Here is a 24,126-nt window from a genome sequence, read left to right as displayed (position 1 = left end):
CCCCGCCTTAGCTGTGTGTGTGCATGTGGGGGTCTCTGGCAGCCGGAGCCGGGCAGGGAGCGGGACAGGGCCGCAGCAGGACGCGGCCTGGGGGAGTGCCGAGCTGTGGCAGCAGTGGGCGGCCTCCCCCCCGGCGCTTGGCTTCCAGGAGAGCGGCTGGGCAAGTCGGAGCCCCCTGTCCCTGGCCCGCCCCGCTGTGCAAGAGCCTGCAGCCTGGCTGCTGGCGGGGGGGGGGGGGGGCACTTCACCCTTCGTGCCTCTGCACGTCGCCCCCCGGCGGTAAGTCAGGGGTTAGTCAATAGGCGACCGCAGGCCACCAGCTCCGTTTTGAACGGACCGTGACCAGCTTTTTATTCCCGTATCAGCCCCGTTATTGCTACGGGGTGTGAAAAATGTTCCCCCGGCCCTTGATCGATCGAACACCCACCCAGAGCGCGGGACCCTGACCCCTCTGCAGCTGACTCGCCCGGGGGCGGGGGCGGGCCACGTGCGCGCGCTGGCCCGCGGCCTGTGCGGCGGGCGGGGCTGGGGCGACGCCTGCGGGGCAGGCACGTGGGGGGCGCGGGGCGCGGCTCCGGCCAGGGGACGCCGCGCGCCATTGGCCGAACGCGCCGGCGGGACCCGCAGCGTTCTCGGGCGGCGGCCGCGCTGGGGGGACGTGACCCCGCCCCCTCGCGCCTCGGTCCCGTCCCCGGCTTCCCGTGGGGCCGCGCGGCGCGGCGCGCGGGAAGGGAAAATGGCGGCGGCGCTGGCCGAGCGGAGCTGCCTAGAGCTGTGTGGGGCCGAGCGCGGCCCGCGCCGCCGGGTCCGGGAGCTCGCGCTGAGCCCGCCAGGTACCGGGACCCCGCCCCTCCCCTCCCCTCCCCCGCCTGGCCCCGCCCCCGGGACTCCTCTCCCCGCCTGGCCTTCCCGGCCCCGCCCCAGGGACCCCCCCTCGCCCCGGGACACCCCGCCTGTCCCCCGCGGCACGCCCCCTCGGGCTGCCCCTGTCGCCAGCCCGCCCTTGAGGCCCCCGGCCCTGAGGGCTGCCCCGTCCCCCCTCCCGGATCCCCGCCTTGCCCGCGCTCACCGCACCCCTCCCCTCCCCCGCAGGTGCCAGCGTGGGCCCCGGGGCCGGGCGCTACGCCGACAGCGCTGGCGGGTTCTGCTACCAGGAGAGCGCCCAGCTGGTGTCGGTCACCAGGAACCGCTTCATCCACTGGTAGGTGTGGGGGGAGCGCCTGGGTATCGGGGACTCTGCCAGGCACACCCCGTGTTGCCCCTGCCCTGGGGTGTGAATTGCCTGCCCCATGGCGAGTATTGCCGCTGGGCAGGTATCGCCCCCTGGGCTAGGGGGAGGCCGGGGTCTCGGGCTGCTCTTCCCCTGCCGGGAGGGTGTGTGCACGGGTGGTGAGATGCCAGTTCAGTGCAAGGTGTCCCTTTAAAGTCAGTGGATTAGATTTGAGCATGTGCCCAAGTGCTTTTCTGAATGGGATGGACTGCTGCATGGGGGTCCTGAGTAACAGTTAGTGGGAGCAAGCCCATGGCTCCCTGTAGCAGGATACCTTTGCCTGTAGCAGAGTCTATGGCCAGGTTGATACTAGGAAATCAGGTCAGTATAACTATGTTGCTCGGGGTGTGACAGATCCATACCCCTGAGCAATGCAGTTAAACTGACACTACTCCTGGTGTAGACAGACAGCACTAGGTCCCATCAACCTCCCTACCGCTTCCCTGGGAGGTGGAATATCTATGTGGATTGGAGAAGCCCTCCTGTTGGGTAGGTAGCGTCTTCACTGCAGCGCTGCAGTGGTGCCACTCCAGTGTAGACCTGCCCTGTGAGTCTAAACCTGTGTTGTGTTGATCACTGCCGACCTGAGAGGCCTCACAATCGTCAACATAAAAAGTTTTTTTTATTTTTTCAGGACCACTTCTGGAGACACTTTGGAGCTGGTGGAGGAGTCTCTGGATATAAACCTCCTGAATAATGCCATTCGGCTCAAAATCCAGAATTGTAGCCTCTTACCCGGAGGAGTACATGTGTGTGAGACACAGAATCTTGTCGTCATCTTGATTGTAACCAATCAGACTGTGCACCGTCTGGTCCTGCCACACCCTGCTCGCATGTACAGGAGTGTAAGTAGTCTGGGTGGAAATAATTGTGTACTTGTTTCAAGAAAATAGTTTATAGCTAGTTTATTAGAATTATCTTTTAGAATCAAAGATTGGTCTTGGCATAAACATAGCTGTGGCATGGATCATTGGAACAAGGTTTGATGGAAAGTGATCTGAAACCTGTAGTTTCTCCACCTAGCATTTTTTGTATTTTTAAAAACTAGTTTAGAGCATCTTTTAGGATACAAACCTGCTGAAATAGTGGTGCGGATACTACACTGGATATTGCATGTACATATGAAATATATGTCTCTGCTAATTTGCTTTTTGAATACCAAGATTAGGATTTTCAGCGGCTCCTAGGGAGCTAGGCACCCAGATCCATGGGAACTTGAACACTGGGGCCTAAGTTGCTTGAAATCTGTGACCATTACCATTTCAAGAGATGCAGAGCAGGAGTGCAAGCTCAGGGTATCTCTCTTTAGATCCCAAAGACTCCATGTGTATAGTCACTTGTGCAACTATGATTCCCAAATTTTTCTGGTTGAGATGCCTTTACAGATATGACACACATTCTTAGTTCCCAGACCAAACGATCCCAGATCACTGGCCAAGTAAAGTGAGGCCCTATGCTATACTCAGAGACCAGAAGGGCCTATTATGGTCATCTTGTCTGACCTGGGTAACAGGCCAGAGAACTTCCCCCAAATAATTCTTAGAGCAGAGCTTTTAGAAAAACATCCAATCTTGATTTAAAAATTGCCAGTGATGGAGAATCCACCACAAGCTTGGTAAATTGTTCCAATGGTTAGTTACGCTCACTGATAAAAATGTCTGCCTTATTTCAGTCTGAAATTTGATGATTTTTGAAAACTGCATATGATCAATTCCAAAAATTCTGGAGGTGTTCTAGACATCAAAGGGCAGAACCCTATTAATGTTGGTGAAAACGGAAAACTGGAAAAGCCCAATTTTCAATAAAATCCACAGTTGATCACTCATGATGTAGAGGTGAGATAGTCACTTCACAGAGGCCTGTGGCAGGGGAGCAGAGTACTCTGGATACAGTGGTGTGAGGCAGTGACTTCAGAGTTAAGGGTGACATTTGGGTTAGGGTTAGTGAGTCTCTTGCCTTCCAACTCTGGCCATGAACAGGCCCTCCCAGCTGGGCATGGCCAGAGTTGGGGTGAGGGGCCCAGCTGGGTGTATAGCTGGGCCTACATAAGCCATGAAGTGTGCAACCCTCTAATTATTTTGTGGGATGCAAAGCACTTGTGCAGGAATGTGGTAGTGTTATCAAGATCTTGGCACGTATCTGGGAGAGAGAGTAGGTCCACCAATAAATCAGTTATCTAATCCACTTACACTTTGAGATCCACTCTTAAATGGTCAGCCCTTCCCAGCTGAAAATAAGGGAAAGAGTGAAGTTTAGGTGACCAGAGAATTTGCATCAAAAGATCTTTTCTCAGTAAGTAAAAGCCAGGAGTAGTGGAGATCATGCGTTTGTCATTCCTTTGGCAGTTCCATTTTTGTGTATCTAGTCTTAACAGTTCTGTGTGTTCTTGGGACCTGGACTCTTTTTTTTTTTTTTTTTTTCTTTCTCTAACAGGAGCTGATAACAGAGGGCCAGATGCAGTCTGTATTTACAGATATTGGAAAAGTTAATTTTAGGGACCCTTCAAACTACCACATGATCCCCTCCATTCCTGGACTGGCCTCTAATTCCACTGCTTCAGCGGCTTGGCTTAGCAGTGATGGGGAGGCTCTCTTTGCTCTGCCGTCTGTTTCAGGAGGAATATTTGTCCTCAAGCTACCTCCTCATGATGTGCATGGTAAGAGTTGGGAGTAGAGTATGTAACCATGAGTATGTATTTATAAAGCACGCGCTAGTGTTTCTCACACCTTCACCAATTGTCCTGCCTATGCAAAAACAGCCATTTCATGCTGGTATAGAAGGTGATACATAGTGAAGGATGACCATGATTAGATTAATACTGGTCTGGATCCAGATATAGTGTACAGGCTTCACGCTCCCCCTCTTGGCTTTGTCAGTGCCTCTCGGTCCTGACCTGCAGCATCCCTCCCTATTTCAGTTTTGGGCTTCCATTGATCTTGATTTTGTCTCGGGTGCTTATTGTAATCTTACTCCCAAAATGCATGATAATTCAGGCCCATTGAAGCAGCAAATGATATTCTGCACATTGCTCAGCAGTTTCATTTTCATTTTTTTTCAGGGATAGTTTCACTTGTGGAGCTGAAGCAGAGCTCTGTGATGCAACGTTTGCTTACAGGTTGGATGCCAACTGCTATCAGGTTAGTGTTGTCATGTGACACATAGGATTGTCTCTCTTAACCCTCCGTATGGAAGCACATGGATTGTATTCATATAAATTCAAAGGTAGACAAACACACTTCAGGAGTAATGCTCAGCATGTAAATAGCACTTTTAAAAAGAGGTTAGGAACTTGTTGTAGGCCACACAGCAAGGCACAGTGACAAAATTGGGATCAGGAGTGAGGAGCTGGCTTTGTCCATTTTACCTTGCTGCCTCTGGATCTGTGTGGCTGAGATCTCCATGAATATGTTACATTTAGTAACTGGCCCCTGGACTTTTACCCAGGAGTGGGTTTGGCAGCCAGTGCAGATTAAAAATTCCGAGTATGCTCTCTTCCCGGAAATCTAATGGTGACAGATACATGGATCACCGTGGTCCATATCTGTGCATAATAGGTGAAATCTATTGGGTAGCTGAAGACAAGACAAGGTGTTCCTAGCCACTGCAACTCTGTGGGCATCTGAAAGCGGGGACGAGTCCAGTAAGACCTCAGATTACTTTGACAACCATTGGGAAGCTCCCCATAATTTAGGGAGCCAATATGGATCTGACCAGTTCAAAATGCTTCCTCCTGCCTTGACTTTCATAAGAACATAAGACTCTCCATACTGGGTCAGACCAATGGTCCATCTAGCCCAGTAGTCTGCCTTCCGACAGTGGCTACTGCCAGATGCTTCAAAGGGAATGAACAGAACAGGGCAATTATCAAGTGGTCCATCCCCTGTTATCCAGTCCCAGCTTCTGGCAGTCAGAGGCTTAGGGACATGCATTAGCTACTGATGGACCTATTCTCCATGAACTTCTCATTCTTTTTTGAACCAGTTGGCCTTCACAACATCCCCAGGCAACGAGTTCCACAGTGCTGTGTGAAGAAATACTTCCTTATGATTGTTTTAAATCTGCTGCCTATTAATTTCACTGGGTGACCCCTAGTTCTTGTGTTTATATGAAGGAGTAAATAACACTTTCATAGAATATCAGGGTTGGAAGGGACCTCAGGAGGTCATCTAGTCCAACCCCGTGATCAAAGCAGGACCAATCCCCACTAAATCATCTCAGCTAGGGATGGAAGGAGAATCCATCACCGCACTAGGTAACCCATTCCAGTGCTTCACCACCCTCCTAGTGGAAAAGTTTTTCCTAATATCCAACCTAAACCTCCCCCACTGCAACTTGAGACCATTGCTTCTTGTTCTGTCACCTGGTACCACTGAACAGTCTAGATCCATCCTCTTTGGAACCCTCTTTCAGGTAGTTGAAAGCAGCTATCAAATCCCCCCCTCACTCTTCTCTTCTGCAGACTAAATAATCCCAGTTCCCTCAGCCTCTCCTCATAAGTCATGTGCTCTAGCCGCCTAATCATTTTTGTTGCCCTCCGCTGGACTCTTTCCAATTTTTCCACATCCTTCTTGTAGTGTGGGGCCCAAAACTGGACACAGTACTCCAGATGAGGCCTCACCAATGACGAATAGAGGGGAATGATCACATCCCTCGATCTGCTGGCAATGCGCCTGCTTATACAGCCCAAAATGCGGTTAGCCTTCTTGGCAACAAGGGCACACTGTTGACTTGTATCCAGCTTCTTGTCCACTGTAACCCCTAGGTCCTTTTCTGCAGAACTGCTGCCTAGCCACTTGGTCCCCAGTCTGTAGAGGTGCATGGGATTCTTCCATCCTAAGTGCAGGACTCTGCACTTGTCCTTGTTGAACCTCATCAGATTTCTTTTGGCCCATCCCTCTAATTTGTCTAGGTCCCTCTGTATCCTATCCCTACCCTCCAGGGTATCTACCTCTCCTCCCAGTTTAGTGTCCTCTGCAAACTTGCTGAGGGTGCAGTCCACGCCATCCTCCAGATCATTAATGAAGATATTGAACAAAACCGGCCCGAGGACCAACCCTTGGGGCACTCCACTTGATACTGGCTGCCAACTAGACATGGAGCCATTGATCACTACCCGTTGAGCCTGATGATCTAGCCAGCTTTCTATCCACCTTATAGTCCATTCATCCAGCCCATCCTTCTTTAACTTGCTGGCAAGAATACTGTGGGAGACGGTATCAAAAACTTTGCTAAAGTCAAGGAATAACACGTTCACTGCTTTTCCCTCATACACAGAGCCAGTTATCTCAGCCTAGCAGGCAATTAGGTTAGTCAGGCATGACTTGCCCTTGGTGAATCCATGCTGACTGTTCCTGATCACTTTCCTCTCCTCTAAGTGCTTCAAAATTGATTCCTTGAGGACCTGCTGCACGATTTTTCCAGGGACTGAGGTGAGGCTGACTGGCCTGTAGTTCCCAGGATCCTCCTCCTTGCCTTTTTTTAAGATGGGCACTACATTAGCCTTTTTCCAGTCGTCCAGGACCTCCCCCAATCACCTTGAGTTTTCAAAGATAATGGCCAATGACTCTGCAATCACATCTGCCAACTCCTTTAGCACTCTCGGATGCAGTGCATCCGGCCCCATGGACTTGTGCTTGTCCAGCTTTTCGAAATAGTCCCAAACCACTTCTTTCTCCACAGAGGGCTGGTCACCACCTCGCCATGCTGTGCTGCCCAGTGTAGTAGTCTGGGAGCTGACCTTGTTCGTGAAGACAGAGGCAAAAAAAGCATTGAGTACATTAGCTTTTTCCACATCCTCTGTCACTAGGTTGCCTCCCTCGTTCAGTAAGGGGCCCACACTTTCCTTGACTTTCTTCTTGTTGCTAACATACCTGAAGAAACCCTTCTTGTTACTCTTAACATCTCTTGCTAGCTGCAACTCCAGGTGTGATTTGGCCCTTCTGATTTCACTCCTGCATGCCCGAGCAATATTTTTATACTCTTCGCTGGTCATTTGTCCAATCTTCCACTTCTTTTAAGCTTCTTTTTGTGTTGAAGATCAGCAAGGATTTCACTGTTAAGCCAAGCTGGTTGCCTGCCACATTTACTATTCTTTCTACATATGGGGATGGTTTGTCCCTGTAACCTCAATAAGGATTCTTGAAAATACAGCCAGCTCTCCTGGACTCCTTTCTCCCTCATGTTATTCTCCCAGGGGATCCTGCCCATCCGTTCCTGGAGGGAGTCAAAGTCTGCTTTTCTGAAGTCCAGGGTCCGTATTCTGCTGCTCTCCTTTCTTCCTTGTGTCAGGACCCTGAACTCGACCATCTCATGGTCACTGTCTCCCAGGTTCCCATCCACTTTTGCTTTCCCTACTAATTCTTCCTGGTTTGTGAGCAGCAGGTCAAGAAGAGCTCTGCCCCTAGATGGTTCCTCCAGCACTTGCACCAGGAAATTGTCCCTTACACTTTCCAAAAACTTCCTGGATTGAGTGTGCACTGCTGTGTTGCTCTCCCAGCAGATATCAGGGTGATTGAAGTCTCCCATGAGAACGAGGGCCTGTGATCTAGTAACTTCCGTTAGTTGCTGGAAGAAAGCCTCGTCCACCTCATCCCCCTGGTCCGGTGGTCTATAGCAGACTCCCACCATGACATCACCCTTGTGCTCACACTTCTAAACTCAATCCAGAGACTCTCAGGTTTTTCTGCAGTTTCATACTGGAGCTCTGAGCAGTCATACTGCTCTTACATACAATGCAACTCCCCCACCTCTTCTGCCCTGCCTGTCCTTCCTGAACAGTTTCTATCCATCTATGACAGTACTCCAGTCATGTGAGTTATCCCACCAAATCTCTGTTATTCCAATCACATCATAATTCCTCGGCTGTGCCAGGACTTCCAGTTCTTTCTGCTTGTTTCCCAGGCTTCTTGCATTTGTGTATAGGCACTTGGGATAATTTGCTGTTTGTCCTGCTTTCTTAGTATGAGGCAGGAGCCCTCCCCTCTCGCACTCTCCTGCTCGTGCTTCCTCCTGGTATCCCACATCCCCACTTACCTCAGGGCTTTGGTCTCCTTCCTCCGGTGAACCTAGTTTAAAGCCCTCCTCACTAGGTTAGCCAGCCTGCTGTCAGAATAAATGTTTCCCCACATGGGGAGATTGTCAGTACAACTAGTAACACTTTCCCATGTCAAGGACTCCTGAAACGTATGTTGTACTAAAATGCTGCCTGCATGTATCCTTGTGATCTTCACCAAAGGGGGACAGTTAGAGACTGGGTGGTAATCAGCAAGTTCAGGTGACTTTTTGAGGAGAGAGGAGTTAAATGTTCTAAGTAACTTGTTACTGTCCTCAGTTTGCACACTCTCTCTCTCTCTCGCTCGCTCGCTCGCTCGCTCGCTCCCCCCCCCCCCCGTGGTCTGACCGCATAACATGACATTTTGATTAAAAAGCTACAGTGATATAAAATTAACATGGCACAATTAAATGGATTAAAAGCTAGCTAACTGATAGGCATCAAAATGTAACTGTAAACAGGGAATCATCGAAGAGGTGTGTTTCTAATGGGGTCCTTCAGGGATCACTTCTTGGCTTTACCCTATTACACTTTATAACAATGGAAGAAAATATAAAATCATCACTGAAAGTTTTCAAGTGACACAAAAATTTGAAGAGGCCAGGTCACTGATGCAGAGCAAACTGGATCTCTTGGTAAACTTGGTACAAGCAAATAATGCGTGTTTTAATATGGCTAAATGTATATGTCTAGGAACAAAGAATGTAGGCCACACTTAGGATGGGGGACTCTTTTTCAGAGTCATTACTTCCCAGGATAGATTTTATTTTATTTTTTATCTTTTTTTCTTGGAGGGATTGATAATCAGCTGAACATGAGCTCTCAGTGCAACTCTGTGGCCAAAAGGCTGAATGTGCTCCTTGGATGCATAATTAGGGGGATCTCGCGTAGGAGCAGAGAGGTTATTTTACCTCTGTATTTGACACGGGTGTGACTGCTGCTAGAATCCTGTGTCCAACACTTCAAGGATGTTGATACATTGGAGAAGGGCAGAGAAGAGCCACGAGAACGATTAAGTGATTGGAAAACCTACCTTATAGCGATAGATCCAAGGAGCTCATTCTATTAACTTAGCAAAGAGAAGTTTAAGGGGTGCGTTGATCAGACTAAGAACCTACGTAAGGAATAAATATTTAATAGTGGGTTATTCAATCTAGCAGAGAAAGGCCTAACACCATCCAGAGACTGGAAGCTGAAGCTAGATAAATTCAGACTGGAAATAAGATGTAAATTTTGAACAATGAGAGTAACCATTGGAACAATTTACCAAAGTTGTGGTGGATTCTCCATCGCTGACATTTTTTTAAATCAAGATTGGATGCATTTCTGAAAGCTCTGCTCCAGGCATTATTTCAGGGACGTTCTCTGTCCTGTGTTATCCAAGAGGTCAGATTAGATGATCACAACAGTCCCCTCTGACCTTTGAATCTGAGTAATTATTCACCTGTTACGCTTTAAGCCCCTTGTGACAGGGAGCTCATTGTCTGTCTTGTGTGCACAGAGATTCGCTCCCCTCAGTGCAGTGAGTACTTAATGAAATCCTTCTGAATGACTACTTGTGTTTTCAGAGGTGACCAAGGCCCTTCAGACCTTCCTGTCAGCCTCTCTGTTCACTGCCTTGAGCATGATGCCTTCCTGTTCGCACTCTGCCAGGATCACAAACTCAGGATGTGGTCTTACAAAGTGAGTGAGTGTTTTGGGTTGTAATTTGCTCTGCAGATGGGGTTGTCACATCACGTAGATGATATCGAGGTGCTGTGAGACAGAGGATGGGCTGTTGATTCTGAGACTTGGCTAAACTGGTGCTCCATGGACTGGCCGTGAGTTTGTTGAGTAGCAGGATTTCAGGGAACACAACGAAATGGTCAAGTCTTGACTCCTATTAATATTTTACTTGGAAATTGTATGATTTCTAGACATAGTGAAGTCTTCAAACATAGGTAACAGTGCAGGCAACAAGTTAGCAAGCTTACTGCACTGCCTTACCGTGGTGTCTAGGACCACTTCTAGTGGGGGAAGGTACTTGGATCTCTATGCTAACTCAGTCCTTGCCCTTTCCTGAGACAACTAACAGGAGTGTGTCTTGTAACGGGGCTACCTGTCCACCAGAGAACTTGACTGAGTGCACCAGCTTGCTGAACACAACTCACTCTGAGCATCATATCCGAGCACCAATTCCCTGAGCCCACATACTCTCAGCTAGTTTGAATGGTTCAGGGGGGATGGGATTGTAGTTTTACTGCGCAGGCCCCCTCCTGGTCTTTCAGAGCACACGCTCAGTCAGAGGCAAGATCAGGAGAGGAAAACAAATGAACTGTGTTTCAGATAGTTGTACAGGCCATGCGTATTGCTTCAGCTTACCTGGAGAATGGATCGGTGCAGACTGGTGTTTAAATGCATGGCTCCTCAGAAGGCTGCGAGGGAGACAAGTCTAAAAGACTAGAAATCTCTTAATAGCATTTGAGGATGTAACATAGCTATTAAAGCAGGGTTCCCCACCTTGAGGAGATACCAGCCTAGTCTGGGGAAGGGGGAACCAGATAGAGAAGAGCAGCCATATGGAGAGTGGGGAAAGCTGCGTGACACTGGATCCGCTCTGATTCTCCACTGTAAATATGCTTCTGTCAGTTCAGCAGTGGGTAGTTTCTTGAAACCCACATTCCTTCCTGGCAGTCCCTAGCTACAGCAATGCTCAAACATAGGGCTGCAGGCCCAACAAGCAGCACAAGCTTTGTGTGTTTGCATTCACAACAGGCAGTTCAGCTGCCAGAGCGTGTGTCTCCCTCCCAAAGTGTCACATGGCTGTCCCCACAAGGGCAAGCTGTAGCCTTCGTGTAAGCGAAGGGAAGAAGGCAGGAGGAGCAACTAGGGGAGCAGAAATGACACACCCAGGGGAAAGCAATGAAAAGGAAAACAGGTATGGGGGGGGAAGAGAATAAAGGGGAAAAATGGACCTGGGGCTAGCCCCAGGTCAAGATGTGGTCCGAGAGAAGGTGGGGAACTGCTGCTGGACTTGTATATTAAAGGACAGGAGGTGGAAAAGCTGAAGCCCCTAACCTTTCTTTGTGCTGCTTGTCTGCTGTCTTTGTTCTGGACAGGACCAAATGTGTCTGATGGTAGCTGATCTGCTGGAGTTCGTGCCTGTGAATAAGGACCTGAGGCTCGCTGCTGGAATGGGACATCGATTGCGGCTGGCCTATTCGCAGTCACTGGGGCTCTACCTTGGTGTTTATATGCACGCACCCAAGCGAGGACAGGTACAAAATGACCGGAACCGTCAAGACTTCTTATAGGCAAAGACAGTGAATTATTGGGATGCTCCCAGTTTTGTATAGGGTTGCACATAATAGTAAAGAGAGCATTTGCCAACATGCACTGCACGGAATAATATCTGCTGAATAGTGTTTCTCATTCCAAAACACTTTGCAAGATGCTCACGCGTCTTTGCTTTGGGAGTAGAACTTTCCATGTTTGGTGTCTACCAGTGGGTCTGCTGTTTGGGAAATGGAGGAAGAGGAAAAGGGATTTGCTTTTGAGAATGGGTAGAGTGGAGCAATTTGTTACCCTTATAACAAATTCTCGCACTGCTTTTTAAAATCTGAAGTGAGTTGGGAGCGGAAATTTGAGGTTTGATGTAGTGATAAATCTTGGGGCAAAGGGTCTCAGAGGCTGGTTTTGATTTAGCCCAGTTGTGGAGGTTTTCAAATAATTCAAGATGGGAGTTTCAATGAGCTACTGTTGTGTGTGGGGAAGCTACTTTCCAGCTGTGTAAATCAGGGCTGCGCAGACATGCGTAACTAAGGTGAGCAGGAAGCCCTACTTCGTTCACTCCGTGTTTAACTATTGAAAGTGTGCAGAATTTGCATACTAAGTGCTTAGAGCCAAGCACCATCGCAAACGGCATGCTCAGGGTGCATAAAACGATGCACAAACTGGTTTCACATTTCAGAGTAACAGCCATGTTAGTCTGTATTCGCAAAAAGAAAAGGAGGACTTGTGGCACCTTAGAGACTAACCAATTTATTTGAGCATGAGCTTTCATGAGCTACAGCTCACTTCATCGGATGCATACTGTGGAAACTGCAGAAGACATATACACAAAGACCATGAAACAATACCTCCTCCCACCCCACTCTCCTGCTGGTAATAGCTTATCTAAAGTGATCATCAAGTTGGGCCATTTCCAGCACAAATCCAGGTTTTCTCACCCTCCGCCCCCCCACACACAAACTCACTCTCCTGCTGGTAATAGCCCATCCAAAGTGACCACTCTCCCTACAATGTGCATGATAATCAAGGTGGGCCATTTCCAGCACAAATCCAGGTTCTCTCACCCCCCCACCCCATACACACACACACATTTGATGTTCTGGTGGGGCTGGGGCGGTACTTTGTGATAAAAAGGCATCTAGGTGATTCCCAGCAACCAAGTACCCAGGAGTTAAACCTTAAGGCTGTAAAGTAAAGCCACCAAAAGTGTGTAACTGATCCAACAGCATTAACTCTGGGCCCTGGGGGTGTATGCATCTTGATAGTCTTTACTTACGTTCCTATACAATAATCTCTGTAGGAGCCCTGCCTTATTCAGTTCATGGTGAATGAGGCAGGGATGCAGCATTTATTTTTAAACATCTTGCTAGAACAGAAATGAAGAGAACAGATATATACAGTGTCAACCAGTTTCCTTTTGTGAACACCCTAGAACCCAGCATGAGTATATTTTAAATTATTTCTGTGCTCGCTGTTTACATAGCACACTCATTCATGGTTGTAATTGCAAGCAGAATGTGGCCCTCGGGGAGTATGGATTGGCAGGTCCCTTATCGCCTGCACCAAATGTCTTTAGTTGAATGTGTCACTTTAACTTCGGCAGCTCCTGGGTTGAGTGCTATATTTTGCATTAATATCCATTGTGCTGGCATGGAGGAGTTCCACTCCTGGACCTGGGCCCATTGTGCTAGGCGCTGTGCAGACATGGAACAAACAGGTGATTCCTGCCTCAGAGTTTACACCTTCACTACACAGTTTAGAACAAATAGTCATTGTGCAGATTGGAATCTCTTAGCCAATCCGAGTGCTTGGGGTTTCAGAGTGGAGTGGCACAGCTGTCAGCATGCGCGTGCAGCATCTCTGAGTGAGGCAGTTGCATTTTAGTATAGTATACACTGCCTTGCACTACTTGACACTAGTTCTTTCAGTCATAAGATTCAAAACGGAGTACCTCAGTATCAGGTGCTTGGATGACGCTGTGATGGGCATGGGATAGGAACCTGAGTAGAACAGTTTCACTGTGTCACTTTGATAGCATCTTTATTTTAATTAGGGTGGCTCTTTTCCAGCCATTGACTTACCTTGTGTGTGTTCAGTTCTGTGTCTTCCAGCTGGTGAGCACTGAGAGTAACCGCTATAGTCTTGATCACATATCCTCCCTATTCACCTCTCAGGTGAGTGCCAATGCTACACTCCTTGGGGAGGGAGGGTGGGGCACAAAACTAGTAGTGGGCAGAGTCTCACTGGAAGAAGAGTACAGATCCATAAATCAGATATAAGCTTGCAGACTTTTAGTAAGAATAAACACGATCTGGATTTGCTCCTGTGAATGTAACAAAATAATGTTACATGTTTCTTTGGCTTATGCACTTGTACCCACTGAGAGCTAACTTTAAACATCACTTGCATTTTCGGTGTGTTAATCAAGTCTCCATGCTGTCTTTTTCAACTAGGAGACGCTTGTTGATTTTGCCTTAACACCAGCTGAGATTTGGGCACTGTGGCACGATGATGAGAATCAGACTATTGTGAAATACATCAACTTTGAGCAGTGAGTCTCCCTCCTGTTTTACTGGTTAACCTCGTGGGATAGTAATTACAATGGTCACTATTATTGTTTGTTAAAATCATTCTTACATTTGCTTCCCTCCACTTGCTTCCTTTCCTCTCCACTTGTGCTCAGTTCATTGTTAGCTAATTTCCTTAATATCCCAGGGTGTGTGGCGTCTGTCCACTCCTTTCTCCTTGTAACATAGGTTATTTAGATTTTTAACCCTGCTTGATTATAGCAGCTAGAGCTGTGATAGCAAGAAAGCAGGGTTAAGAACTCAGAGGTCTGGGCATGATTAGAAGATCACAGGGAACATCTGTGCCACTCCCAGCTTCCTCCTCACACTTTTTTTTGCCAACTTTTACATATTCATCTGGGGCAAGTAGGAGTTGTTTGGAGGACCAGCGAGTAAATATCTTAGTTTTATTCATTGGCTGGTGGGCAAGTAGAATCATAGAATATCAGGGTTGGAAGGGACCTCAGGAGGTCATCTAGTCCAACCCCCTGCTCAAAGCAGGACCAATCGCCAATTTTTGGCCCAGATCCCTAAATGGCCCCCTCAAGGATTGAACTGACAATCCTGGGTTTAGCAGGCCAATGCTCAAACCACTGAGCTATTCCTCCCCCCGATAAGTAGGTGGACAAGTAGACACTGTATCTGGGCCCCTGGACTGACTGAAATACTTGGGTAAAATGATTTACAAGTGCCCTGCTTCCCTTTAGGCACATGAATCTGCCATTAATTCTAACTGGGCAGAGTTTCAGAATCAGCCCATCTCTACATACATGTCAGTAAAACAAAGGGAGATCTCAGCATGATATCACAATGATGGGCTTGGGATAAGACTCTAGATAGCCGGCTAGATAAATCCATGGGTTAACTGGACAGCAGAGTAAACAGAAATAAGGATTGTGGCAAGGCACCCCTTCTGCCTCGCTGGGCTTAGTGCTCCCTCCTCTGTCAGGGACAGGGCCTGGGGTAAATTAGCCCCCACTCTGGAGTGTGTCTGTCTTCCCTCTTCGGGGTTTGTTTCTCAGAGCCTTCCCGGTAGACCTCGGGGCAGGTCTGAGGAGTGCTCCTCTGCCAAACAAAGGGGAACAGGTCTATAAAGCAGCAAAAGAAAAAGGGAATACCTTTCCCTGACCCCCTCATTGGGGCAGGTGTTGTCCTGTCACTGGCCCCAGGGTGTCAGTCCTTCCCCTAAACAGGCACTGGGTTTTGGGTGTCTCCCCTAGGGGAGGAGTGCAGTCTCTCACACTGGAGAAGCCTATCTCCCAGCTGCCTCCAGCCTTGCAGCAGTTTCGTTTCTCTCCTCTCCTCTCCTCTCCCTTCCCCACCACCACCCTGAGAGATTTTAACAGATTTCAGGCAGCCCTTAATTGGACTCAGGTGTCCCTAATTGACCTGAAGTAACCCCTTCCCAGCTTGTAGGAAAAAGGGCCTTTAGCATTCTAGGGCTAACATACCTGTTTCCCCAGACCCTCCTGCAGCTGTCTGGACTCACTTTGTCACAGGCTGTAGCATTTGTACATAAGTCATTAGACATCTTTCTTTAGATTATCCTACCATATGCCCCATCTGGACCAGCACTGAATTAATATCTGTGATTATTGGTGAAAATACTATAGTTGAACTCACTTCAGACTAGGATTACCAGAGAGTTTAGTGTTCACTGAGACTGAGCATACATGACTGATGGAAATTCTTTTTTCCTCAGAAATATCGCAGGCCAGTGGAACCAAGTGTTTGTGCAGTCTCTGCCAGAAGAGGAAGTGAATATTAGAGATGACCAAGACCCTAGGGTGAGTGGACAATACAATACCAACCAGAAGTAACTTGGGCTGTGTCCCTAGCTTCCTTTCTGTCTTTTGCTGCAGGAGACCGAACTAGAAAGACCGTTGGGACAGATCAGTGAATGCAATATAACTTTATTTTGTATGTTGTCCTTTATAGAAACGGTATCTTTAAAGCTTCACAGAATTAAATGAGACAACAGACACATAGCATACATTACAGTGGTGTAAAACACTTAAACTGGCCACAAGACCAGTAGCTGAGGAGGAACAGAAATTGTTATAAGCAAGGGAGAAAGTCTTTCAAGATGAGATTTGTAAACAGCTTGACGTCCGTGAGCAGAGGGATACAGGATGGCTGCTTCTGATGGCAGGAACTGTGAAGAAGGCAGATTGAGAGACTAGAGCAAACATGGATTTCCAGCTTGAGTAGGAATGAGGATCCAATGGAGTGGTCTAAGGATGGGGTGAGAGAGCAGAAGCATTAAGCTACTTAGTGGATGTGATGAGGCCTGAGGAGGTGGAAAAGAGGGCTGAGGGCAGAGTTGTATAAAACTCTGAAGAGGGGAGGATGAGTTGGAATTTGATACAGGAAGGGATTTTACTATGAATTAGGGCAGTTGGAGATTGAAAGGAAGGACGTGAATTCCTCAGGTCTGGAAAGGTGATCTGGGAGGAGAGGCATTAATGGGACTGAAGGGAGCACAGGAATTGCCAGTGCCATGGGAAGGGGAGTAGGAATTAGACATGGCAGCCTGAAGGTGCTCCTTTCTCCTCATTGCACACGATACAGGTGGGATGGAAAGAGGGGGTGTTGAATTCTAGAGGATGCTGAATTCTAAGGGGTGCTATGAAACCAAACCCTCAGTTTTACCAGCACTAAGGAGCTGTGCTGCCTTCTGCCCCCATGAACAGGAAAGATAGCCACTTCTTTGTAGTCTCCTTTCAGGCTGTTAGCTGCGGCGTTCATCCCTGCAGAGTGTGTCTGGCTGCTTTTCATTCTGGGAGTGACTTACCTCATTCTGAGAGACTAGACCATCTATGCTGGGTTTCAGATTGTCAGTCCTTTTGCAATAAACCATTGAAAGGCGAGTATCCTGCAATTTACAGTGCCGCCTGTTAGCAGGCTCCTGCAGAAGAGATGCCTAGAATGATGAACTGTAATTAGAAGCCTGCATCATTTTGCATAAATGTGCTTCTCTGAATTACCATTTTGTTCTTTCACAGGAAACTTATTTGGAGTCTCTCTTCATGCCTGGTCGGTTCACAAATGCTGCTCTACTCAAAGCTCTACAGGTTAGCAAACAATCAGTTTGTGCTTCCTCAGTTCCAGCCACTTTGTGCCACTTCTGGCTGCACAAAGTGAATGTGGGCCAGTAGAGGAGGAGAACTCTCAGCTGGCCTGCGTGCCATCCGTTGGTGTAAGGCCCCACAGAGACCAGTCACCATAAATTAGAGCAGCCCTTAAGCAAGTCTAATGTTTGCTTATGGGCTGGAAAGGGAGGCATAACTTGCTACTTGACAGCCTCCCTTCACCTGAACTGACCAGATATCAGTAGAAGAGAACATCTGGGCCTGCAAAAGCTGCGTTTGTGTTTATACAGTGTCATAGGTGTACTTGATGTGCTACAGACAAATGAAAGCTCCCTGCCCTGAGGCGCTTTCGTTCTCCCCGTGCACATAACACGACAAGGTACAGGCAGTGGCAGGAGGAAGAAGGCTATAATAGTGAAAGGTCCCAAGGGTGCTGAGCCAGGAAGAGTGGCAAGAGCCGTTTCTATGGACTGGAAAGGGTGGAGGCTGGGCATGGTGACTGAAGAACAGTCTGAGATGAGGACGTTTATACAGTGGCTGTATGCAGCCTGCCCAGTGTGTTTCAAGGAGAGGGCAAAGAGGGCCCGGGCTAGGGTCCTGTGGATGGGGGCATACAAGAACATGTAGGTATGTGAAGAAAAAAGAGCCCGAGGGGAAGGCAAGGGTGAGAGCGAGGGTGGCAGTCGATAGGGCCAGAGGACGATGGAGGAGCGGGAAAAAGAGCAGGCAGGAGGTTTCAAGGGCAGGGTCTGGGGTGCAGCAAAGGATGCTGAGATAGAACGGGGGGAGTGGAAGGTCATGCCGGATCTAGTCTTCGCTACCAAGAAGCTAGTGCAGGGACGGTTTAGGAAGGAGCCAGAGGTGTGAAATGATAGTGACGGCTCGCTGGCCTCGGTCAGGGAGGGCTGGGTGCGTGGACAAGGTAGCAGAGGTGACTGATGAGATCAGACCCATAGCAGAAGATAGCCATGTGGGCTGGGGGTTTCCTGCTGAACTTTCTGCGGCTCAGGACCAGCAGTGGGAGAAATGAATACTAGGTGTGAGCCAAGCTGGGCTTGGTGGAGTGGGCGGCGTGTGGTGCGGGGAGCGTTAACCCCAGAGCTGAGGGAGGAGGGGAAAGGTTTGGGCAGCAGCGGGCGCTGGCGAGCTCGTGGACTGGAGGGTGCAGGAGGAGGAAGGGCCAGGGGTTGAAGCGAATGCCATGTTGCTGCTGCTCCGTAATTCTCTGATGGAGACACTGGTGGGCAGCGCTGGGCTCGGAGTCTCCGTCTCCCCAGTTTTATGCTGGTGTGACTGCATTTAAGTCACTGGTGTGACAGTGGAGAATCAGGCCCCCGGTGTGCACCTTATTTCCTTCGGGCAGGACCTGGTGAGCTGCCCGCTGGGCTTGCTCTTGACTCAGTGTAGCTTCTGTGATGGAGCTCATGGGCCGAGCTCAGCAAAGCCCTGTGCTCACTTCCCTGGAGATGCGCTGTCTGTAACGAAATCGGCATCGGATCAATTCCAGGTCTGGGAACGTTCCAGGTGTCAGTGGGTTTGGTGAACGTTGGAAAAGCCTGATTCCACTAACTCATACAATGAGTCTGTAGGCTGTGGATCCAGGGGGAGGCAGTGACTGCAGGAAAGCAGGGTCGCTGTGGATCTGAGGGAGGCAGTGACCTCCGGGGGACCTGTGGCAGCAGGACAGGGTCACTGTGGATCCAGGGGAGGCAGTGACCTCGGGGTCAGAGCACCAGAAAGCCTGCTGTGCCTGCAGCACCCAATGGGCATTGTATGGGCCTGATTTTAATGCAGGGCAGGCTGCTGGAAGCCCCTTTCCTCCACTCTGGCCCGCCCCTCTCGTGGGCCTCTGGATCCCCGCTACGGCCAGTCCCTCCCTCCAATTGGGGGCAAAGGGTCGGGATGAGCGTACAGCCTGGCATCCGTAAACAGCAAAGTGCATAAACCTCTCGTAATGCCAACTATCCCTTTGCTCTGGTGTATCTTGGCGGCCTCTGCCTAGCTACAGTTCTCTGCAGTGAGTGATGTTACTCCTCTGTTCTACATCTTCACGTTGTACTGTCGCTTAGACAGGTTTGTGGCAAGTCTAGTGCTTCAAAATGGAAGTTTCCTGTAATGTTTTTGTAGATCTTTTCCCGAGGAGGAGAGAGAATCATGGATCTGACCTGGGATGAGCTGAAAAAAGAGGTGACCATAGCTGTGGAAAACGAGGTGAGGTTTCCACTGAGTGTTTTATGATGACAGTCATCACTGTGGTATCTTAACACCTCAGGTAGAATTAAAAACTAAATCCACAGATGACCCCTGGCCTAACTTTCCTCCCTGCTAGCCCCAAAGCAGTTGCATCATTTTAAACAAAAATTCCTTCTCACTACTTCCCCATCTCTTAACTATTCCTCTTTCTCCAGGGGTTCACCATTCTCCCTGCTCTTCCCACTGGTTTTAGGTGTGCCAAAGTGAGCTGCACTTCCTTTTTCCTTTAGTCTGTTTACATTGTAAGTCAGAGAGCACTTTGTATAGTGACAATGGTGCCAGGTTTTTCTCTGTTGCAATTCCTGTCTTGTGCACATCACTCACATGCTCGTTTTCTCTGTGCTGCAGCAGTGAGAGCCTGGTGGGTGGGTGGCGGGGTGCAGTAGGAGTGGGCATGGGTCTTCACCCACCGCGGCTCCTCTGAGCACTTCAGGGAGGCCTCACTTCAGTGCTGCTGCTGAGGAGAGACCAGCAGGCAGGCGGGAGGGAGTGGGGGGAAGGCAAGTCCATTTGCTGCTCTTCTGCGGCCTGTTTTTTCCCTTGGTGAAAGACCCTTAAGCATCATCGGGGAAACAACTAAAACCCTTATAAAATAGCTCTGCTTTTTATAGAAAGCGCACCTGGCTGGAAAGGTGCTTATTGGAACCTTCAAAAATAGTCTAGTTAAAGGAAAAATCAAGTAGTTGCTGTCCTTTTTCCTGGTCTCGGTCTAATGGTGGTCTATTAAGCCACCACGTACTTGTAAGGATTTTTATCCTTAAGTAATTGCTGTATACCCTGAGTGTTAACACCACCTCATAGCTTTGTATCTAGGATGATAGAAGTGGCCCTCTTGGACTCTTGTCTGGCTCACGCTCCAAAGTATTCGGTAGTAGAGGGTGCAGCATATCTGTATCTAAAAGTGTGGGAAAAACGGTGTTGGTGTTTTCAAAATATGTTGCCACGTAATTAGCTGGTGTAGGTTATACGTACTCTCTAGAGGACAGAACCAGAGTTACGTGTGTAGCTATAACTGGCGTTCCCTGAAGTTTGAATGCCTAGCTATGCAATGCTAACCTTTCTGTGACACAGGCTCTTTGATGGATTTTTATATATATATATATATATATATATATATAAAAAATGAATTGCCATCTTTGGGGAGTCAGTTGCTGACCTGATATCCTGCTGTGTTCCTCCCAGCTCCAGGGCAGCGTAACTGAATACGAATTCTCCCAGGAAGAGTTTCGACAGTTACAGGTTGAGTTCTGGTCCAAGTTCTATGCCTGCTGCCTTCAATACCAAGAAGCACTTTCACGCCCTCTTGCTCTCCACCTGAATCCATATACTAACATGGTGTGCCTGCTAAAAAAGGTGAGGCACAGAGCAGGAGCTGCTTTATGCTGTAGACACTTTGCATTGGTCTAGTCCAGGGGAGGGCAAACTACGGCCTGTGGGCCGGATCCAGCCCACGAGGGAGCCTGCCTTAGCCCCGCTACATACTGTTGCCACCCCGGAGCCACTTCAAGTAAGCTGCGCCGGGCCGGAGCCCACACCCTGCACCCCCTCCTGCACCCCAACCCCCTGTCCTGAGCCACCTGCCGCACCCTGCACCCCTCCTGCATCCCAACCCCCTGCCCCAGGCTTATATTCATGGTCCTGCATACAATTTCCCCATCCAGATGTGGCCCTCGGGCCAAAAAGTTTGCCCACCCCGGTCTAGTCTGAATTACCATTGGAGTTCCTTAAGTGATTCCAGGGCATTTTCCTAACTGAGACTTGAACGATGGTTGTATCTTTCACTTTCCCAGGGATTCCTGTCTTTCCTTGTGCCCTGTTCCCTGGTGGATCATCTGTATCTGTTGCCTGATGAGCATCTGTTGACTGAGGATGACAGCACTATCTTTGATGGTAAAGGGGAGGGAAGTTGGGGAAGCTGTTCCACTGTAGAGCAAATTCCAGCATGCGTGTCACAAGGTCTTTAGTTAAGGACATAGACGTTTCCATGCTAATCCTCTTTTTTTACATGCTCAGATCTTTCTGAAGCTGTCTGGGTTGAAACTTCCCCTGCTTAGCCTCAACCTAGTGGTAGATTCCCTTTTGGAAAGCCTGGAGACTTGAAAACCACTTGTGCGTGCGTTAAGGATAAAATGTTGCTGTGACTTAGTTCAAGAAAATCAAAGAGTGGAATTCTAACCTTCAGTGCATAACATAGCCCCCAGCGCTGGGCGTATGCTTTGCTATCTCTGGGGATGCAGCCGCTTTGAATGAACACCTCTTACTGGCTTCCAGTGCCCGAACGTTGGATTCACATCCCAGGTGTGGTCGGGGTTCAGCTTAACCTGATAGAGATGTCATCTGGGTCCCTCTCTGTAGCCTGGTCTGCTTGGGTTGTGCCCCCTAGGATTAGGGTAAGGAAGTCCTAATGGTGTGGTGGCAGCCATGATTACGAAGATCATGCCCTGTCCTCTAAGCTGCTCCTTTTCCTGCAAGTTGCCAAGTAATGCCCAGGAGATCCATGTCCAGGAAAAGGTGGCAGTCTTGTCCTGTTAAAAATACCCAGTCAAAACATGTGGTGACGTAATAGAAGGAAGCATTCCCGTATCATCATCATCATCATCATCTTGGCCTTGTGCCTTAGCCATTTTTGACCACCAAGGGCCTTGAAGACCCCTTCTCCCCAAAAATCAACTTTAAAACGTCTGGTTTGTACCACTCTGCTGGGCTCTTCACTTTACCTTCTTTTATGAGCTGTCATTGATAGGCTGGGTTCACAGGTCAGAATGAATGTTTGTTCCTTACCTACTTTTGGCAACTTTCATTCTGACATTGTCTGATGTAGGCTTAAATTCTTTTAACGTGGTTTTTTTGGTATTCTGCGTATTTACATTGAAACGGTGCCTATGTGATGTTCAGGTTTCTCCTTTACAACCCCTGAAAGTTCTGGGATGTAAAAGCTGCTGTTCTAATTGTAATATTATCTATGCAACAGCTTGCCCTGTGTGTGTCTTGGAATACATGTTGAGCTACATATTTAACCAGAAAAACAGGAATAGAAAATATTCCATGATGTGCAACCTGGCCGAGCCAAAGTTCCAGCTCACTGTCCACTTATGCATGTGCTGGTGATGAACTGGGAAACCGTAACATTGTGTTACCACACATCCATATTCATTTGCCTTGAATTTAAATTATTTTGTCTGCTGCCCAAATTCAGATTTCCCAGACACTAAAGCTTCAGTGCATTCAGAGAAGCAAAGCTGGACGCTCAGGAAATCCAAGGAATTCCCACCAGCCTAGCAGTCTTACCCCTTGCTTGTTTCAAATTGCTAACGTTCGATTTTTTTGCTCAAATATTTAAAGTCACCTTTAGGACACAAATCAGGGATGAAAGTTTTATCAATAGTGATGTTTTTCTGAAAGTTTTTAAGTGCAACAGTGGTTTATAACTGAAACCAGTGTTCCCTCTAATTTTTCCCACCCGTGTGCAGAATGAATTTTGTTACATGCCCCAGTATGGAGGCTGTGTGAGACACATCACCTTCATATCGGTGCACATAATAAAATTCATGAGGTGGGGTGGAGCCAAGGGGTTCGGAGTATAAGACGGGGCTCAGGGCTTGGACAGAGGTTTGGGGTGGGGGTTAGGGGTGAGGGCTCTGGCTGGGGGTGTGGGCTATGGGATGGGGCCGGGGATGAGGGGTTTGGAATGCAGGAGGATGCTTCAAGGCTACGGTGGGTAGTGAGAAGGAATTTTTTTTTTAAACCATGCAACTGCTTTGGGGGAAGCAGGGAAGAAACTTAGGCCATGGGTCATCTGTGGATTTAGTCTTTAATTCTACCTGAGGTGCTAAGATACCACAGTGATGACTGTCGTCATAAAACACTCAGTGGAAACCTCACCTCGTTTTCCACAGCTATGGTCACCTCTTTTTTCAGCTCATCCCAGGTCAGATCCATGATTCTCTCTCTCCTCCTCGGGAAAAGATCTACAAAAACATTACAGGAAACTTCCATTTTGAAGCACTAGCCACAAACCTGTCTAAGCGACAGTACGACGTGAAGATGTAGAACAGAGGAGTAACATCACTCACTGCAGAGAACTGTAGCTAGGCAGAGGCCGCCAAGATACACCAGAGCAAAGGGATAGTTGGCATTACGAGAGGTTTATGCACTTTGCTGTTTACGGATGCCAGGCTGTACGCTCATCCCGACCCTTTGCCCCCAATTGGAGGGAGGGACTGGCCGTAGCGGGGATCCAGAGGCCCACGAGAGGGGCGGGCCAGAGTGGAGGAAAGGGGCTTCCAGCAGCCTGCCCTGCATTAAAATCAGGCCCATACAATGCCCATTGGGTGCTGCAGGCACAGCAGGCTTTCTGGTGCTCTGACCCCGAGGTCACTGCCTCCCCTGGATCCACAGTGACCCTGTCCTGCTGCCACAGGTCCCCCGGAGGTCACTGCCTCCCTCAGATCCACAGCGACCCTGCTTTCCTGCAGTCACTGCCTCCCCCTGGATCCACAGCCTACAGACTCATTGTATGAGTTAGTGGAATCAGGCTTTTCCAACGTTCACCAAACCCACTGACACCTGGAACGTTCCCAGACCTGGAATTGATCCGATGCCGATTTCGTTACAGACAGCGCA

The 24,126-nt window shown here is 48.8% G+C and overlaps 1 protein-coding gene across 1 annotated transcript in view; it reads left to right on the top strand.

The window, feature by feature from the left end:
* Positions 1 to 736: 736 nt before the first annotated feature.
* The window catches only part of NUP160 (nucleoporin 160), a 57,804-nt gene continuing 34,414 nt past the window's right edge, over positions 737 to 24,126 (top strand). Inside the window, exons 1-14 of the mRNA XM_074954483.1 lie at positions 737 to 833; positions 1,093 to 1,201; positions 1,905 to 2,115; positions 3,704 to 3,926; positions 4,329 to 4,407; positions 9,890 to 10,004; positions 11,420 to 11,578; positions 13,688 to 13,765; positions 14,045 to 14,142; positions 15,861 to 15,945; positions 17,164 to 17,232; positions 19,378 to 19,461; positions 20,686 to 20,856; positions 21,294 to 21,393. Of these exons, the coding sequence (XP_074810584.1) occupies positions 737 to 833; positions 1,093 to 1,201; positions 1,905 to 2,115; positions 3,704 to 3,926; positions 4,329 to 4,407; positions 9,890 to 10,004; positions 11,420 to 11,578; positions 13,688 to 13,765; positions 14,045 to 14,142; positions 15,861 to 15,945; positions 17,164 to 17,232; positions 19,378 to 19,461; positions 20,686 to 20,856; positions 21,294 to 21,393 (1,678 nt within the window). The remainder of the gene's footprint in view (positions 834 to 1,092; positions 1,202 to 1,904; positions 2,116 to 3,703; positions 3,927 to 4,328; positions 4,408 to 9,889; positions 10,005 to 11,419; positions 11,579 to 13,687; positions 13,766 to 14,044; positions 14,143 to 15,860; positions 15,946 to 17,163; positions 17,233 to 19,377; positions 19,462 to 20,685; positions 20,857 to 21,293; positions 21,394 to 24,126) is intronic.

Source organism: Natator depressus, chromosome 6, assembly GCF_965152275.1.
Source record: "Natator depressus isolate rNatDep1 chromosome 6, rNatDep2.hap1, whole genome shotgun sequence".
NCBI classification, from domain to species: domain Eukaryota; kingdom Metazoa; phylum Chordata; order Testudines; family Cheloniidae; genus Natator; species Natator depressus.
This window is presented reverse-complemented; position numbering and strand designations above follow the sequence as displayed.